Source organism: Camellia sinensis, chromosome 5 (genome assembly GCF_055761805.1).
Source record: "Camellia sinensis isolate YWXY chromosome 5, ASM5576180v1, whole genome shotgun sequence".
NCBI classification, from domain to species: domain Eukaryota; kingdom Viridiplantae; phylum Streptophyta; class Magnoliopsida; order Ericales; family Theaceae; genus Camellia; species Camellia sinensis.
The window spans coordinates 134131439-134151087 of record NC_138965.1 but is presented as its reverse complement, the minus strand read 5'-3'; the positions used below and the strand labels follow the sequence as shown (position 1 = coordinate 134151087).

The window sequence follows — 19649 nt, the reverse complement described above, 5'->3', positions numbered from 1 at the left end:
TGAGTTATAATTTAAATAATAAAAAAAATTCATAACCAAACACTACATAAGACATAATTAAAAATTTCAAAATAATATTATAGTTAAAAAAAAATTCATTATATTAAAAAATAAAATAACATAATTAAAAGTGCATGTAGAATTCTCCTTTTAATTTTGCCTGGGCTGGATAAAAAATGTCTATATATGGGCTGGATCAAGTCAGCCTGGGTAGCTGCTAATTTGATTGTGTCGACTCTCTAGTTCTGATTGGAAATCGCATGCCCATCACCTCTTTTTTGGAAGCTCGGCCCGTTTAAAAGAACAAAAAATTTTAATCAAGCTTAAACTTAAGTTCGGCTCCACACACACACACACCAACGAGCGCGATCACTCAACTCAAAGCCACTCACTCACTCACTCACTCACTCAGAATTTGCGCCGCATTTGATCGTCGCAACCTCTTTCTCACCGCCGCCTCCACCGCCCCCGGCGACCTTCAGAGGAGAGAAGAGAGAGAAAAATGCAGAGTCTTGCTCTTCCATAATCGCCGATCGGTCGCCGGAAAAGCTTGATCGACCTCGATCTTCGAAGCAGTGTTCCGGCGTTTGACTTGACTGACTGACTGAGCTTCTTTGGAAGGTTTATTGATGGCTTCGGAGGACGTGAAGAGCGGGGAATCTGCGGTTTCGACGATCGTAAATCTGGCTGAAGAAGCTAAGCTCGCGAGAGAAGGGGTTGGGGCTCCGAGTTTTGCTGTTCTTAGTATCTGCAAGTCTCTCGTTGCCGGAGGAGTCGCCGGAGGACTGTGAGCTTTTATTTTGTTTTTGTTTTTGTTTTTGTTTTTATTTTTTATTTTTATACTAAATTTTTTATTTCTCACAGGGGAAATGAATTGTTTGGTGATCTGCGTGGTTAATGAGGAAATTTAGGGATGGAGTGTAATTGAAACAACATAAAAGAGATTTCATAACGCTAATCTGAATCTGCATTTGCAAAGAATTTTTCAATACTTAAACCACAAATAAACATAAACAAAGTGCAGACATAAGGATGAAAAAAATATATAAGCATGGGTAATCCTGGAATGTTGCCATAATCGTATTGGGTACTTACTGGGTACTGGTTCTAATACCGATAAGATTGCATGTATTCCGGGTATTGGTGCTCGTACCTATAAAACTGCATGTATATCAGTATTTGAAATTCGTATCGGATACTTTTTATACATGCTTTGGCAATTGGGTACTCCATGGATACTTCATGGGTGCATCCGTATACCAAATTATGGAACATTGGTGGAGATACCTTTAATGTATTAGAGAGTTATTATTTACTTGATGTGCTAGAGATGTAAGATGTATTATTCAATGATGAAGTTGATAAAAGTGAAAATTAAAGCGTCAAGTTTTTTAATTTTGCTTAGTTTGCTTTTGAAATAAAGCTTTGTTTTGTAATTTTTTCTATTTAATGGTATTAAAATAGCTTATAGACTTTATTTTGATATTGTTATTGTTGAATTATGATTTTTTTTTTTGGTTTTGTAATTTTTCCTTTTAGTTTTGATATTGAACTTTGATTTGTAGATTGAATTTCAAATTATAAATTATAAAAAATAAAAAATTTATCGGCATACCCCAGCCGTATCTGTATTCTATTTTTTTTAGATCTTGCCATATTAACGTACCCGTACCCGTATTTATACCCACACCCGTGCTTCATAGGCACTAGAGTAAGGAAAATGTTGAAGAATCCCAAAGAATTATTAAAATTTCTACTAAATATCTCACATAGTTGTGTACCCACACCATGTTCAGCTTATAGAGGAAAAATGATGACTTGCTGTTAAGGAAATTTCAAAACTTTCTAAATCCTATATATATATATATATATATAATAGCGGTTTGTACACACGATGCGTGTGCAACTCGAAGAAAATAATATTACATGAATGATAACAAAGAAAATGCACATATTGTATGTGTTGGTCAAGTAGTAAGAACTTCTTTTATTAAACCCATAGTCATGGGTTCGAGGCCCTTCCTCCTCTTCACATAATTTTTACAAAACACCAAATATAGGGATATTTTAGGAAAATCAAAAATATGATACACAAATGTGTCAATACCACCAGCATCTTTCACTTTATAATAGTATAAAAGATAGATAGACAGACATACACTAGGGGTAGACCCATATGGGTGTGCAGTTACAGAATTCATTAGTTTGTGGATGCGTGGTTAGAGAAGAATTTTTGCGATTACAAAAGGTAACTGCCGTTGAGGTATTATCGGAAATAGAAATCTGTGACATCAACACCAATTCCAACATTTGCTTTATCGATGTATAGTGTAGTATAGTATAGTATAGTGTAGATAGAAGATAGTATAGATAGATAGAAGATAGTATAGATATATGTTTGCTTTTATTAGTTTTTAAGCAACCAAACAGAGCACAAGGCTTCATATCTGTTGATCATTAGTAAGGTATAAGAGTCAAGACTCAGAGAAATACAATCATCGTTCCTTGGCTACTTTCTTTGCAAAAGAGAAAAAGAAAAAAGAAAGAAAAGCAAAATAGGCATAGAGTTTGCTTCTTTCTGATGTTTTTTAGAATAATTAATCTGGATATATTTTTCCCCTTGAAAAACTAGAAGGTCGATTCATGGTTGTGTAATACATATATATTGTGGTTAAAGCTGGTTGGCTATTCTTTTTGCCAATTTATGTTGGGGTTGTTTTCTGGGTGTGTTGTTGCATATTTATGATCTCATTCGTGGTTTGTGTTGTAAATTATAGATTTCCTTAGGTTAAATTATGCCAACAGTTAGGTTTGTACCCAATCTACTTCTCCAAGATCCCCATCGAATGAGGACTGAACTGGATGTGGATTTTTTACTTCCTGTGGTTGCTGAAAAGATTGTCTTGACCTCTGTTTGGCACTTAATTGAGGAAGCTGAAAATTGACTACATAATTTCTATTGGAAGATGCATGTTTTGCTCAAGAAACGTACCTATAAAGAGTGCACAAGACTCCAACAAACACATGAAAGGAATATACCTCTAGCTTCAAGGGTAACGTCAATAAAGGCCTAGACCATGACCAAGAGCCTTTGTCACAACAAAATATGAAACAAACCTCTCGTAACCTGAGAGGTTAGGAATGCTATGTGACATTGCCACCTTCACTTTGCATGTGCTCAGGAAAGTTTTGATCTTTGATTGGAGTTTTGGGCTTGGTAGAATATTGGAAAAATTCTTATCTTGAGCTTTAAGAAGTTGATTGTACATTTCATGGTTTCTAGTTAATAGGTTTTGTCTTTGCGGTTTTGCCACGTTAATCCGCCATTTATTTTCTACATGTGTATTGTAGGTCACGCACTGCTGTAGCTCCATTGGAACGGTTGAAAATATTGCTTCAGGTGATTCCCCCCACCCAAAGCCCTTTTAAAGATTTTCATTTCCTTTTTCTGTTGAACACCTATGCTCATGCATACTCATGGTCAAAGCTTTGGTATAGTCTTGTATTTTCCATTCCACCATATGAAAACAAATTAAACTATGCAGTAGTGTACACTGATAGTGATGTTATTGAGAATGCTTCACTTCACTTGACAATAGTAAAGTGATATCTCTGTTTGGTGGTTTTATACTCAAGAGTAGTAGAGTGATATCTCCCTGATTGTTGCATTTTGAGTGTTAAGGTGAACAAACCTCGAGAAATTTTGCATGAAAGACAGACTTGTTTTAGCCATTCTGTCTCAAATCAATTTGGGTTTATGCCTGGTAGGTCAACAATGGAAGTGATCTATCTTTTGAGGAGAGTAATAGAAAAGTATAGAGAAAAGAAAAGAGACATTTATATGATTTTTACCGATCTTGAGAAAGTATATGATAGAGTGTCTCGAGATATAATCTGTTAGAGAAGAAAAGGGTGACAAAAGGTTACATTAATGTGATTAGAGATATGTATGAAGGTGTAGTGACTACTATTAGATCGCCTGCTAGAGAGATGAGTAAATTTCCAATTACTGTAGGGTTACACCAAGGATCAACCTTAAGTCTTTATCTTTTCGCTTTAGTTATAAATGAGTTGACACGTAATATTTAGGATGATGTGCCATAGTGTATGCATTTTGCAGATGATATCGTGTTAATGGATGAGATTAGAGAAGGAGTTAATACTAAGTTGGAGATTTGGAAAAAAACACTTGAATCTAAAGGATTTAGGATAAGCAGAACTAAGACTGAGTATATGAAATGTAATTTTAGTAACAGTCACAATGGAAGCAGAGGAGAAGTGAAGATTGAGAATCAACAACTACCTAAGAGTGAACATTTTTGTTATTTAGGATCGATTATCTCAACGACTGGGAGGATTGGTGCGGATGTGGTCCATAGAATTAAGGCGGGGTGACTTAAGTGGGGGAGTGCATCTGGGGTACTGTGCGATAAACGAGTATCCATTAGACTAAAAGGGAAGTTCTATAAAACGGCTATTAGACCAGCAATGTTGTATGGGACGGAATGTTGGGCAACTAAGAAACAACATGTAAATAAGATGAGTGTTGCTAAGATGAGGGTGCTAAGGTGGATGTGTGGCAAAACTTGAAAAGACAGAGTTAAGAATGAGTATATTCGAGAATGACTAGGAGTAGTACTAATAGATGATAAATTGAGAGAGAATAGATTGAGATGGTTTGGTTATATACAACAAAAACCAATAGAGACAATAGTGAAGAGATACGATACAGTGATGGTAGATAGTAATGTTAGGGGAAAGGGTAGATTTAGATTGACGTGGACTAGTATAGTAAATAGAGATATGAATCTTCTTAATTTGACTAATAAAATGGCTTTGGATAGAGACGAGCGGAGAAGAAGGATTTATACAGCCGACTCCATTTGATGAGACTTAGGTTTGGTTTGGTTTGGTATACTATTCAACATTTATCTAGAGCCATATTATTTTACAAATTATAAGTTTTCATTTTGTTTCCATCAGCATCAATATTTTTAAATTTTATTTTTCCTAAATACATTTCTTTTGGTACGGTTAATGTTGCACATCCATGACAATGCAGTAATTGGTTTTTGATTATCATAGACAAACTGTCTTAAACGAGTCCCTTCAGATTCAATAAGTTGGTACTACCTTGAGTTTATCACAAATGCCTTTGTATCACAGAGATGCATACTCTCTCTGTGCACATGTGCTTCTTGGCTCATCAGATGCAGGAATTACATTTTAAATGATTTTGAAATTTAAATTGTACTTCATTTTTCTTTTGAAGGATCACATTTTATGTATGACAAGACTATTGACAATTTTTATTTGTATGTATGCATTCCAAACATTGTTTTATACACATGTACTTACTATATTTTTTGCTTTAATTAATTCTTGTAATGTGCAGGTACAAAACCCGCATAACATAAAGTACAATGGTACTGTTCAAGGCCTGAAGTATATATGGAGAACTGAGGGCTTCAGAGGATTATTTAAAGGCAATGGTACTAATTGTGCGCGTATTGTTCCAAATTCAGCAGTCAAGTTCTTCAGCTATGAGCAAGCTTCTAAGTATGATGGTTTCTACTTCCGGTTGCTTCACAAATATAAAAGCGCATTGATTGGATTTCTAGTGTTGGATGTTCTTCTTTGGTTTTGAATTTTTCTTTTTTTTTTCATTTTTAATTTGACAAGAGATTCCAAAATTTAATTTTAAATGGTACTTACTGTGTTTGTGGAACATGTTTTGTTTAATGAATTTAATTTTTTTGGTTTTGGCTTTGATGAGTTTTATGTGTGTGTATATATGTATGTATGTATTCATGCTAAATGGCTATATTCAAGTCTTCTATTGATTTACTGGGCTAACTTTTCTGCGTATTAGCTATCTAGGTTATGTGCAGCAACCTACTATTACTAAATTAGTTGCAGTGCAAAGTTTGTCTAATACTTATGAGGAGAGAAAAGATGGTTTGAATTGATCACTTCTTTGCATTGGAAATTAGTAGTTTGGTGAGAAGGCGAACCGAGAGGGAATGGTAAATTCTATATTAAATAGATTTTGGAATCTGAGGCATCTATAAAATTGTTTAGTCGTTACCATTATCTTCTCCCCTTATTGATGCCTTCGTGGCACGTTTGTTTTGCTGGTGTGGAAGGTTAGGGGTGGGAATTTCATTCTATTTTCTTTCCATACCAGAGCTCAAGACATGATTCTAGTGGCACATAGAAATGTGGCGAGTGCAGGATTGAAGTACCTCTGAAACATGGGTATCTTTAACTCATTATGCGGTGATTATCTAATACCCATTCCAAAAGGAATGAACCAAAAGAGAAGAATGTACAAAGTTTGCCCTGCAAACTATTGAAATCCACAATCAGCATGATAAAACCTCAGGCAACATCTGCAAGAAGTATAGGAAAAAATGAATAGAAACAAAGAATCTTTGTTGCCAACGCATGTGTAAGCAAGCTGTTAAGGAGGCCAAGAATTTTAATTTGGTCTCAGGAAGCATGAAGAACTTTATGTTACTATATGCATAATAAGACCAGGAACATTACTGTTCTGCCTTTTTAAGCATACTGGAGGCGGGGGTATCTTTCGTTGCATCTCATGTGGTTCAAAACACTGGTGAACTTCTGCAAATAGGATAAACATTTAATGAATTCTTTTGGTTCACTTGTTAATTTGGTTCAAATTTGTATTTTGGAATGCATGGACAAAGGTATTTGTGGGTGATGTCATTGCAGCAGAACTTACAAATACTTTTTGTGGGTCTTATAAAAACCACATTAGAGGCTTACAGAAATTATAATTTTATTTTTCTCACATTTCTCACCATACTTTTCAACTATTCATTCAGTATATATTCTCTCTGCTGACAGTTCCTTGTTATACTGCAACAGGGGTATCTTAGCTTTATACCAGCAGCAAACTGGCAATGGTATGCCCATGTTTTGCTTTCTGTTTTATTGTTGTCTTTCTTGTGGGGCCAGAAACTCATTTATGTAGATTTGACTTGTCATTTATTAGTTTGTGGATATTGTAAGAGGCCAGTTGTTATTTTGGTTTTAAACAATTGGAATTCAAATTAACAGTAATGTGTTCTGCATTTTCTTTGATTTGTTGAAATATTATCATAAATGGCAATTTACAAAGAATATGCGGACTGTCTGATACATTGCCTTCATTATTCGATTGCAGAAGATGCTCAGCTCACTCCTGTATTACGCCTTGGAGCTGGAGCCTGTGCTGGAATAATTGCCATGTCCGCAACATACCCCATGGACATGGTTCGTGGCAGACTGACTGTGCAGGTATTTTTTGCTCCTCAAGGATGCTTATCTCTTTGGAACTTGGGAGTGTTGAAGGTTTTCTTTGTGAATATTGGGTAGCTTCTCATGGTGTGTTTCCATTGGAATAATTGCATATTTCCTTTGACTTTTGCAGACAGAGAAGTCTCCTTATCAGTACAGAGGAATATTCCATGCTTTATCCACTGTGCTCCGAGAGGAAGGCCCACGGGCTTTGTATAAAGGCTGGCTTCCTTCTGTCATTGGTGTTGTAAGTCCTATATTTCTTGTAACTATCCTGGAACTGCTTTGTAAAGTTGTGATGATTGCATGTATGAGTATGGAAATTCACAACTTTTAACCCATCTTTCTCCCATTCACAGAGATGCTGCCCGCGAGATTTTCTTGGAACATGTGATTGACCAATAAATATAGAGATCTTGTTTTCATAGATTATAGGAATGATATAGGAGCAGAAAGAGAACATTGAGAGAGAGAGAGAGAGATCAACCAAATCTGAATTTTGTTTGTCTGGACACTAATTTTGTCTTACACGAATTGAGCCTGTTTTTAGGCTCTAGACTACACCAAAATTTCGTGGAAATATTCCTAAACTGATCCTACCAAAATAGAATAGGATTCAAATCATACCACAAAAGCCACGACAAGTCCGAAACAGTGTTACCAGAAAATACTAAAACCCTAGCAATTTACATTTTGGAGCACATTCCGAAACATGATGCACTTTCATTCCAAAACAGTAAATTTAGCGATCCAAAGCTATCCCATAATTTTTTTATGTTTTTCATTGAAAGTGGCATATCACGTTCCCATTCCTATTCCCTGTAACAAAACGATCAGCATTCTAGGTAACATAGATCCGAAAAGAAAGAAAACACACCAACATTATCTATAAGATTCCCAATAATCCTAATTACTTAAATAGATCAATAAACACATTATCCTTATACGAGTCCTCATCATTTAGGCTGCATATTTCTTCTGACTATTAACTTTGCTTACAATGGAATATTCATGTCATCTTGTTAGCCATGTGCATGGACCTTATGCTCTGATTTGGTATTTGCAGATTCCATATGTGGGACTCAACTTCGCGGTGTATGAATCTTTAAAAGATTGGTTGATTAAAAGTAGACCTTTTGGACTTGTTGACGATACTGAGTTGAGTGTGACCACACGGCTTGCCTGTGGAGCTGTTGCTGGCACTGTTGGCCAAACTGTTGCTTACCCTCTTGATGTCATTCGTCGCAGAATGCAAATGGTGGGATGGAGTAATGCTGCTTCTGTCGTCACAGGCGATGGGAGGAGCAAGGTTCCACTTGAATATACAGGCATGATTGATGCTTTCAGGAAAACTGTTCGGCATGAGGGTTTTAGAGCACTTTACAAGGGTTTGGTCCCCAATTCAGTGAAGGTCAGTCTCATATCATACCCTCTCACCCGCCATTTATTCAATCTTCATTTGACCTCCTCTGTGCTGACTGGTGCAGATGGTGGATAGATAGGAATTTTAAAAATGAGGTTTATGTTGGGATTTGTCATTATTTCATTGGATTACTCTCTAAGTGATATGGTTAATGTTCTTTAAGCTGTGTTTGGATCTATGCTAGCTGGACTCTTCAAAATAAATTAAATACCCATATCTGACACCCGACATTTGGACAAGGGTGTGTGATGTATGTACGATACTTTCTATTGGACAACACTATCATTATATGTATATATTGTTTTATAATTGCTACAAAATGAGTAAAATTCCTTTTTGATACTATATATTACATATAACATTTTATCTCGCATGCTCTATGAAGCACGGACACGTCCCTGAGGCCTGCGTACGAGTGTCGAACACAGACATGCGTCGGACAAGCTGTGGACACGTGTCCGACACTGTCCCTTACGTGTCCCTTTTTTTGTTTGGAATTTTTCCAGTCGGACACGCAGTGGCACGTTTCAAACAAGCACGATGTGGATTGAAGAAGCCCTAAAATTGCTGGAGAGAGAGAGGGAGAGAAAGGGAAGAGCGATAGATCAAAGGAAAGAGAGGGACAGATCAAGGGAAAGAGAGACAGATCGAGGGAAGAGAGGAAAGAAACCCTAACCTGTTTTGACTTGGTCTTCTTTGTTGTTCTTCTTCTTCTCTTCATCTTTTGTCTTCTTCTTCTCTTCTGATTTTGTTTCTTTTGTCTCTCCTCCCTTTTCTATCTCTTCTGCCTCCCTTCTCCCTTTTCTGTCTCCCTTTCCTTTTATTCTCTCTCCCCTCTCTTTTTTTTTTTCTTCTTTTTTTTTTTCCTGATGTGGTCTCTTTTCTTTCCGTTATTTTCTTTTTTTTATTTATTATTTACATCCATGTTTTTATTAAAATTTATAAAATAAATTATTTTTATTTGAAAAAAATCAATTTTATTAAAAAAATTTAATTAATGTGTTTATTAATTTTATTATTATTGTAATTTTATAGGAACCAATGTTTTTTTTTTTAAAATTTTAGATATATAATAAATAAATAAAATTATATATATTAAACGTGTTCCCAGCGTGTCGATTTTTTGAAAATTTGCATGTCCGCGTGTCCATGTTGTGTCCGGTGTCCATGCATCGTAGCACATGATAGATCAAATATATAAAAGTACAATCTTTTTTTTATCAAGTCCGCATACTGTTACACTTGAGGTTTGACAGGTTTGACTTCTACATACACACCAGCAGCACCGGACACCCATACCCGAGGTAATGTAACATGGGTTTGAATCACGGATTTGAGCTATATTTCATTCACTTCTCTCTTCACTCGTCTTTTCCTTTCCATTAGCAAATACCTCTCTGACTTTATGATCCAATCATAGCATAACTGTCCTTTATGGGTCAATGTCTTGTAGAATTTCACTTTTTTGCCTGGCAACATACTGAGTGTCACTGGAAACATATTACAGGGCCAAAATTGGATTAGTTGGATGATTTAGGATTAAAACAAGTTCTCTTAGATAGAACATGTGGGCTAGGAGTTGAGGGTGACTAACTTTCTTTGGATTAATCATTCAGAAATCTGTTTTCCAAATACTTGAATTTGAGTTGATTAGCAATGTTTAATCCTTAAATAGAATAGGTGACCTCTATTAAAACTGCAAATAAACCCGTTTTGATGATGCTCTTAACTTGATTGTTTTCAGGTTGTCCCATCCATCGCTATTGCTTTTGTGACGTATGAGCAGGTGAAGGACATCCTTGGAGTCGAGATAAGGATATCAGACTAACAGGCTGGAAACTCTGATCTCTGTTCAACAGCTGCGCTATTTTTGTAGCTAAGGGAGAGAGACATTGTAAACCAGGAGTCATGTCTCGTCTCATAGTGAGAGAGGGAGAGGGAGTTTAGAGATTTGTTTGTACCGGTGTTATAATTTTTGCTCCCTCTCTTGTTTAGCTGTGTATGTTTCTTTTGAACATGCTTTATTGTCAGTAATAATAAGCATTTGTGAGGAACGACACTACGTGTGCATTCGCCTGCCTGCCTTGCTGTTCAAGTCAAGCAGGCTTGGCAGAGGGATACTTTTTAATTGGAGAATGCAAAAATAATTTTTCAATAGCAGACTACAATATGCAGATTCTCTAATGGCAAATTCGTCTTTTCACTTTCAGTCTGTTGAAAGTTCGTTGAATGGTGGTATCAAGTCATAGGGCATATTTGGTTGTGTTCTCATTTTCTGGCTTTGTTTGGTAATGTTTTCGTCTTCTCTTTTTTATTTTTTCATTTTATTTTTCGTTTTTGGATACCGGAAGCAGAAACTTGTTTGGTTTGGTATATTATTTTTGTTATAAAACAAAAATGGAATTTGACTCTAAAATTTCAAAATTTTTGTTTAGAAAAAAAAAAAAAAAAAAAAAAAAAAGCAGCGTTTCACTTGTGGCGGGCTCCCTGGAGATAATACGGTCACCACCTGTGACACTTGGCCACTGTGATTTTTAATGACACTGACCACCAATTTCGGTTACTCACCAAGTAAGTTTTTCTATTTTTATTTTCAGAACTTACGTATACAAAAAAACAAAGAGGCTTTTTGCGTGTTGTTTTATAGACAGAAACATGAAACTGGCAACATTATCAAATAAACAACACCTTTTATGTTTTTGTTTTTGTTTTTGTTTTTACTTGTCCTCGTTTTAGAAACAAATATAATGAAAGACTTCAAAATACCAATCATTATAAATATTTGTGGAAGGTAGGTTTGTTCACTCAAAAAATGCCCTAGTAATTTTTACAAGGTCAATGAATGTGGTGATTAACACTTGCAGATTAACAAACTGCAATTCTCAATCACCTAGTTATACATTTATAAGAATAATAAAAAGTTAGTGTACATAGCACTTTTGGGTCTTCTTTGTTCAGATAGCCTGTTGATGCTGCTTTATCTTCTTGGATTACCTTTCTTTTCTTGCTCACATTCTTCTGCAGTGCCTGAATTAAAAATTCGAAAATTATTTTCACACAAAAATGAAAATGGTGGAATTTTTCAAAAACAGTTGTATATTCATTTTCTATTCTTTGAAAAACACATAAAACTTGTTTGGCGAAGGTTTACGAAGTATGTTTTTAGAAGGAAACAAAAAATTCTGAAATTTTCAAAAGATATTTTAGCACAAAAATGAAATTGACTGTTTTCAAACTTTTCACCCCAATAGATCAGAAAAAACAAAAACAATAAATGAAAACGAAGAAAATAGAAACACATGTAAAGAGGTCTAAATTTTTTTGAAAAGGATACCAAAGAGGAGAGGTATTTATTGAAAAAATATTTTGAAACAACATAATAGTTTTATGAGGTAAACCCTAGGTATTATTAGTTAAATGAAAGTTGTAATAAAAAATAAATAACACAAAAAAATCACATGTCACATATTGTATCCTTTTGGGGAGTGTAGTTTTTATCTAAAAAGTCATTATAAGTAATTATACCACTTTCTTTTATTTTCTATACATTTTTTTGTAAAAAAATCAAAAAATTAAGTAAAATAATACCTTAATATGCCAACTAATCCATTTCAAACAAAATGATTGCTTTTTATCACAAAAATAAATGATTGCAAATATGCCAATATGGTTTACAATAAATAATAAATAGGTAAGCCCTATGGTGTTGTTTGGCAAGTTGGTTTGTAGCTAAAATAGTCACAAAAGACAAAATAGACTATTTTAGCCACAAAAAATAAAACATCACATCCAACGCATAATCATTACACTCTTCTCTCACAAAAAAAGTCAAAAAAGTCAAAAAGCCAAAAAGCCAAAAAGTCTTTCCCAAACCAAACTTTTTAGCCCAGGCTAAAATAATCAAAAAAATCAAAAAGCCAAAAAGTCAACCCACTTTCCAAACGGAGTTCGACTTAATTTCTATTAAGTCTTATTGAAAGTTAGTCCTAATAAAATTATTGCTAAAAATAATTTTTTGTTATGCTTTTTTGTCATTAAAATTTAATTAGTGACTTTTTTTGTCATGATTATTATTAATTGTTGCTAAAACTTACAATTAGTGACATTTTAATGTGACAAAATTTTCAAATAGTCACTGAAAGTTAAAAATTAGTGATTTTTTTTGTGATGATTTTTTTAAACTATCGCTAAAACATAGAATTAGTGACTTTTTTATGACAATTTTCAAACTGTTGCTAAAAATTAACAATTGGGGACTTTTTTTAATAGTATTTTATGAAAAAAATGCTATTAATTATCATTTTATGAAAAAACGCTATTAATTATCATAGGATTTGTTGAACAATAAGTTTATTTATTAAGACTTAGTAAGCAGGGGGAAAGGCATGTGAGGTCCAGAGGGGTAACGTGCCCCCCTCAACTTTTAGAAAATTATTTTTTTGCCTCTAGTAAAAATATATATTTCAATTTAATCCAAGTAATATCTTGAAATTTTTATATCACTATTTTCTTTACTTTTTTTTATAAAAAAAAAGTTTAATTTATCACTTTAAATGTTTAATTATGCTAAAAAAAAATTCTTATAAGTTTTATAGTAGATAAATGTTATATATCACTGATATTTTGTCGCTGTTTTATATCACCTCTTATACAACACATAATTATTACACAATTAATGACAACTAATAATATATTGCCATGTAATTCAATTATTCAAAACAGTGAAAAAAACAAGTAATATATATGGGTGTTTGGGAAGTGGGTTTTTATGTAGATTTTTTTAGTTGTAAGATATTATTGGATAAAAAAATTTTAGTATTTGGGAAGATAAGTGTTTTTGTGGTTGGATGGGATATTTGTGAGAAAAAAAAAATGAAATGATTATGGAGTTGGATGTGATATTTTTTTTGGATTTGTTTTTTTTTTTTTTTTTTTGTTTTGCAAAAACTGTCTTTTAGTGAAAAAAATCAAAAAAAACCCAAAACCAAATCTTGCCAAACTTTGTCTTTTAATAGTCTCTGTATATTTCTTTCCGTTGTAGCGGAAAAAAAATAGTCTCTGTATTTTATTTATTCATCTTTTTCTCATTTCTTTCTCTATCCTCACTATATCTCTCTCTATGTGTTTGCATCTTAATATGATTTTGTTTTCATGTTTTATGAGGGTATATGTAATTATTTTTTAAACCGTGATGATCATCATATATAAAATAAATTATTAACAATAAAGATAATAATTAGTTAACTTGACCTTATATTTAAATATAACTTTTGCACCGCACTAATTTTTAGTTCTACTATCAAATAAAAATTAAGTTAAATTATGATTTTTGTTAAAGATTTTAATTCAAAGGTACCCCTTTTAGCCAAAATCCTGGCTCCACCACCGCACGTAAGTCCTCCTAAATAAATTGTAGAGGATATGTTCTTGAAACTATTATTTTTCAAAAATTATTTTATGTGATCTATGCAGAAAATAAAAAATCAATCCAAAAAAAAAAAAATCCATACCTGCAATCTCTCATCTTTGTTTGAAATCTTGTTGCTCGTCGTTCTACGCCCTTGAATTCATGATTTATTCCTCTTCTTCTAGTCTGCAATCTTGATGTGGTGTCCTTTTCTTCATGATACTTGTCATTCTCCTCTATTTCTCTCTCCTCAAATTCTAGACATTCTTCTGCAGATAATGAGAAAAATGAAGTAAGGAGAATGAGGTTGAGCTCGGCTAGAAAAGACGTATTTGTTTCCAAACAAGCATCACACTCTTGATTCTCTCCTACTTTTCTTTCATTTTCTCTCTCCTCCATCTTATTTTCTCGGTTTGTTTCCATGGCAGGTTTGGAAATGACAGAAATACATTTAATTTTTAGCACCAACTTTTGTAAAATGACTATCCCTTTGGATGTGAAGAAAAGTGATAGAAAAGAAAATTTTGAATATTCATATTGTTAAGAGTATAATCAAAACTAGAAGAGGACAAGAAAATTTAGACCTCTACTTGAACCAATCAATGGCTGGTGCTAAAAAAACACTATCAATAATAGTTAATTAATTATAATCAAGAAATTATGTGCATCAAATAGAGGTAGAGTGACAAGTGTATGGTACACTAGATCGTTTGCTCTAAATTAGGCACATGGTTGGCTAGTAATTGTGTTTTGACCATCAAGTTTGTTGAGCCTTTTTTTTCTTCTTAATTTCCACCACCGCCGCCAACCCCCCCCCCCCCCCCCCCCTCAAATGCTAAAATTTTACCTGTAAAAGTGAAAAAAAAAATTAAGTAGATGAAAAAACCAATACATGTAATGGCAACCTTAATGTCTTATATTTGATGATGAATTAAAAGTAAATTATATTAACTTCTCTTGAGTAATGACAATATTATTCCGTACTCCCTCCCGAACACATACGTGTTTCTATAGGTCTTACTGTCATTGGTTTGTCTGCAAATATACGTACACATATTTTCCCACCACGAGGTGCATTTCATGTCATTGCTCACCACCCTGCTTCTATTTGTCTAAATGTGATCCGGGCGGGTTCAAGTGCTCGAAGAGCATATTTTTTGAAACAAATATGATTACCTCGATAAAATATTCCCTTCGTTCTTCCTCTATATTTTTTACAGAATCTAGTTCTTTTGGGGTTATAGTTTTTAGTTCTTTTAAAATTCCATCTCTATTGCAGAACCGAACATGAGTGTTTCTTTCTCATCTACACCTCACGAATAAAAAAAGAATTTTATAATTTTTACAACATTTTAGTTCATACCACTAGTCAAACATATAGAAAATAATATCGTAATGTCCAGTGGCGAAGCCACTAAAGGGTTAGGGGCGTCACGTGCCCCCTCTCAGCTTTGAATATATATATATATATATATTTGTATTGTATTGTTCACACACAATATGTAATTTATTTAGTACTCTTAGAGCGCCATGTGATGTTATTTATGTGGTGGTCTAAATCCATAATATAGTGTCAAATTTCATAAATGAAACATAGTAACTCATTATTGTTAGGTAATTGGAAGATAATAGATGAATCACTTAGTGTTAGTTGTGATTTCTTATATCCAAAGAACCACGTCATCAACACCACATAACATTCTGAATTTTCTAATAATTTCTATTCAAAACACATTTTTATAATCAATACTATCTCTCTAATATTTTTCTATTAAATAAAAATTATAGAGATTTTATACTGATTTGTGCTATAAATGATTTGCTTCTATTTTCTAAAATTAAGAATTTTAATTTATAATTTTTTTTGCTAAAATTGCATACTTACATTACTATTGTGTCCGAGTTATTCCACATTATTATAGAATTTTGATTAGTTGCTATTAATAATAAATAATTAAATTTTTATGCTTAAATTTAGCTCATAAAATTATAATTATTTTATTATTAATCACCCAAAAAAATTAAAATTATAAAATGCCCTCTCCAACTTGATTTCTTGGTTTCGCCACTGGTAATGCCTAATTTAACTTTATTATTCTTATGTCCAAATATCACGTGCATCCAAATAGCATATGTTCATGCTTCAATAATACACACCGTTAAGAGAATGAGAATAATTAGATAAACTCAATAGGTTATGGGGAGGGTAATTGTGTCATTGGACATTTATTCATATTTAGATACAAAATATTGAAAGATAATATAATAATTTTATCACCTCTACTAACACTATTGAAATTATTGCTACTGCATGGGAGTTCAATACTATTTTATCAAAATTGCAAAACTAATTATAATTTCTTAATTACTTAGAAATTAGTATAATTTATCTAAAATAATAAGATATTATTTCATAGAGAATGCTTCATGTAATAATAAGATCTTACATAGTAGAAGTGTGCATCATAGCAGCTCCCCAAAAAATTAATATGATTATATACATTGAAATTAATATTATTTCATAATTTTATAAACAAATCAATTTTTTTATTTATTTTTATTTTTTGAAATTATAAAAATTGACAAGAGATCATTTCGAAGGGAACACCAAAATAGTATCATTCCTTTATGTCATAGAAGAATAGATGATATTCAAAAGGTCCCAACTGCGAAATAAGGTATTTTTTGGTCTAAAAAAATCATGTCAATAGAATTTAAAACAATGATTTTATCTAATTATTCTGTCTAATATTTACTCTACCGACACTCTCCAATCATGAAAACAGTTTGTCTAAGCTTTCCAAATATAACTAATCAAAAGAAAACGAGACAAAATGTCTATCATGTTATCAATCCTTTTGGAGCTCCTCTGCTACGTGGGGATGGAACTATGTGAAGAATATGGGGGCTATGACTCTCTATTTCTGTGAAAAATTATATTTATTATAGTACTTCTAAATGTATATATTGTGGGGATATATTTTCTGAATACCAACACGTGGCAAGGTGACGCCGACATGTCAGCCGAAGTGCCACGTGTCCTGGTCATGACGCCGAGGTGGTCTCGGCAAGGCCGAGGTTATTTCCGAAGATATCGGGATCCGAGATAAGCGGATAAAGGACAAGAGTCCTAGGATGAAGAGGGAACGCAACTTGGATATGGACAAGAGTCCTAGATTGGGAGAAGACTTCAGTTTGGGTAAAGATAAGATTTTTAGAGAGTTTATCCTAATCCCACTGGGAGTCCCAGATTAGCAGTAATCCTAAATCCATTAGGGCCAGGCTCCTTTTGGAACTAGGATTGTATTGGCTATAAAAGAGAGGCACCCCCATGGGTCTAAGATATGCTTTTGATACTCAAGCTTGTGAGTTTAGTACTTGATTTATCTTTGAGAGATATACTGACTTGATCGTCGGAGTGCCCCTGGGTGGTCGAAACCACCGCAGGATTCTTATATTTCTGTTGCAGGTCAGTCAGGTGTCATCTATTCTGCCAGTGCTCTCCAGCTGGTTACTAAGGGGGCAGTGTGGTCGGAAAAGCACCCACACAATTTGGCGCCGTCTGTGGGAAAGAAAGAAGAATAGATGGCCAATGACGAACAGAAGGATCAGACTGGAGACAACGCTCCTACTGGGAATGAGAGATCTATCAACCTCGACGTTGAAGGGGACAAACGCAACACAGAAACTCGTGACCAGAGTCACGGAGTGAAAGACGCCGGCCAGGAAGGTGACACACCAAAAACAACAGATCGAAGCAACGAAGATGACCTTCAGGTATGGAAGGATAGATACCTGCGGAAGAACGAAGACCCTTCCAGAAGAGATGCAAAGACAGAGGGCATGAGCGCTCCCAAGGAGATAACATTCAAGTATAGAAGAACTCATCCTGAGTGAGCAGATCCCGGATTCCAGATCTTGGATCCCGGATCCGAGAAGACATGATCTCAGCCTAGACAAGTAGGCCCGAGAAGACGAGAGCTCAACCTGAGTGAGCAAATCCCGGATCCCAGATCCCAGAAGACGCGATCTCAGCCTAGATGAGTAGGTCCGAGAAAAGAAGAGCTCAACTTGAGTGAGCAAATCCAAGATTCCGGAAGATAAGATCTCGGCACCTGAGTCCGAGAAGAGAAGAGCACAATGAGCAGATCTCAGATCCCAGAAAATAAAAAGGAAACACACAAGATCAGACTAAAGTTGGCCAGAATTGAGAAGTATGCTAGGGCCGAGGAGGATATGCCGGGAACAAAGGCGTCGGAACAAGAAAAGAGAAACGGCTCGCCGATGCGAGGCCGAAAATCAAACTCAGGTTGGAACCAAGTAAGATCAATAGAGAAACCAAGGCCGACAACCTCGGCTTGAATTAAACCTCGGCGACAAGGTCGAAGCTATATGTATGATGAGAACCCAAGTGGATTTTAAGTTCACACTGGAAGGGCAGAGAGAAGAAGAATGCGTTTACCACTTATTGAAATTTGTAGCAATTTACAAGTTGGTTAAACCAATATGATGCTTAACCGAAGTTAAGCCGAGATGATACTTAACCGAAGTTAAGCCGAAATGATGCTTAACCGAAGTTAAGCCCAGATGATGTTTAACCGAAGTTAAACCGAGACAATGCTTAACCGAAGTTAAGCCGAGATGATGCTTAACCGAAGTTAAGCCCAGATGATGTTTAACCGAAGTTAAACCGAGACAATGCTTAACCGAAGTTAAGCCGAGATGATGCTTAACCGAAGTTAAGCCCAGATGATGTTTAACCGAAGTTAAACCGAGACAATGCTTAACCGAAGTTAAGCCGAGATGATGCTTGAAGTTAAGCTGAGATAGTTCCTTATCTTCACTTGTTGAAATTTGGAGCAATTTACAAGTCGAAGTTAAACCGAGATTATTCCTTAATTCACTTGTTGAAATTTGTAGCAATTTACAAGTTGGAATTAAGCTAGTTCCTTATCTTCACTTGTTGAAATTTGGAGCAATTTACAAGTCGAAGTTAAACCAAGATTATTCCTTAATTCACTTGTTGAAATTTGTAGCAATTTACAAGTTGGAATTAAGCTGATTCCTTATCTTCACTTGTTGAAATTTGTAGCAATTTACAAGTCGAAGTTAAGCCGAGATTATTCCTTAATTCACTTGTTGAAATTTGTAGCAATTTACAAGTTAGAATTAAGCTGATTCTTTTTCTTCACTTGTTGAAATTTGTAGCAATTTACAAGTTGGAATTAAGCTGATTCCTTATCTTCACTCGTTGAAATTTGTAGCAATTTACAAGTCGAAGTTAAGCCGAGATTATTCCTTAATTCACTTGTTGAAATTTGTAGCAATTTACAAGTTAGAATTAAGCTGATTCCTTATCTTCACTTGTTGAAATTTGTAGCAATTTACAAGTCGAAGTTAAGCCGAGATTATTCCTTAATTCACTTGTTGAAATTTGTAGCAATTTACAAGTTGGAATTAAGCTGATTCCTTATCTTTACTTGTTGAAATTTGTAGCAATTTACAAGTCGAAGT

General features: G+C 34.3%; 1 protein-coding gene and 1 long non-coding RNA gene across 3 annotated transcripts; one reads left to right on the top strand and one right to left on the bottom strand.

Annotated features, from left to right (window-relative positions):
- The first annotated feature begins 206 nt into the window (after nucleotides 1-206).
- Nucleotides 207-10883, top strand: LOC114321278 (mitochondrial adenine nucleotide transporter ADNT1). Of its 2 annotated transcripts, none has more exons than XM_028268461.2 (8): nucleotides 207-787; nucleotides 3352-3400; nucleotides 5396-5559; nucleotides 6895-6932; nucleotides 7196-7305; nucleotides 7439-7552; nucleotides 8372-8716; nucleotides 10473-10883. In XM_028268461.2, exons 1-8 carry the CDS (start codon nucleotides 630-632, stop codon nucleotides 10554-10556), a joined length of 1062 nt encoding a protein of 353 aa, XP_028124262.2. In that variant the 5' UTR covers nucleotides 207-629; the 3' UTR covers nucleotides 10557-10883. The 2 variants fall into 2 exon arrangements, with proteins under 2 accessions (XP_028124262.2, XP_028124261.2); XM_028268460.2 differs by having other exon boundaries at nucleotides 7193-7305.
- Nucleotides 10884-11473: 590 nt separating this feature from the next.
- Nucleotides 11474-14646, bottom strand: LOC114321281 (uncharacterized). The gene is made up of 2 exons (XR_003650220.2): nucleotides 14239-14646; nucleotides 11474-11755 (listed from the first exon to the last, which is right to left on the bottom strand). It is a non-coding gene; the product is annotated as an uncharacterized LOC114321281 (long non-coding RNA).
- Nucleotides 14647-19649: the final 5003 nt, after the last annotated feature.

Coding starts and splice junctions, on each gene's coding strand:
- LOC114321278 (XM_028268460.2), top strand. CDS start 630: ATGGCTTCGGAGGACGTGAAGAGCGGGGAATCTGCGGTTTCGACGATC. Junction 3,401..5,395: donor GGTTGAAAATATTGCTTCAG/GTGATTCCCCCC, acceptor TGTAATGTGCAG/GTACAAAACCCGCATAACAT. Junction 7,306..7,438: donor GTGGCAGACTGACTGTGCAG/GTATTTTTTGCT, acceptor TGACTTTTGCAG/ACAGAGAAGTCTCCTTATCA.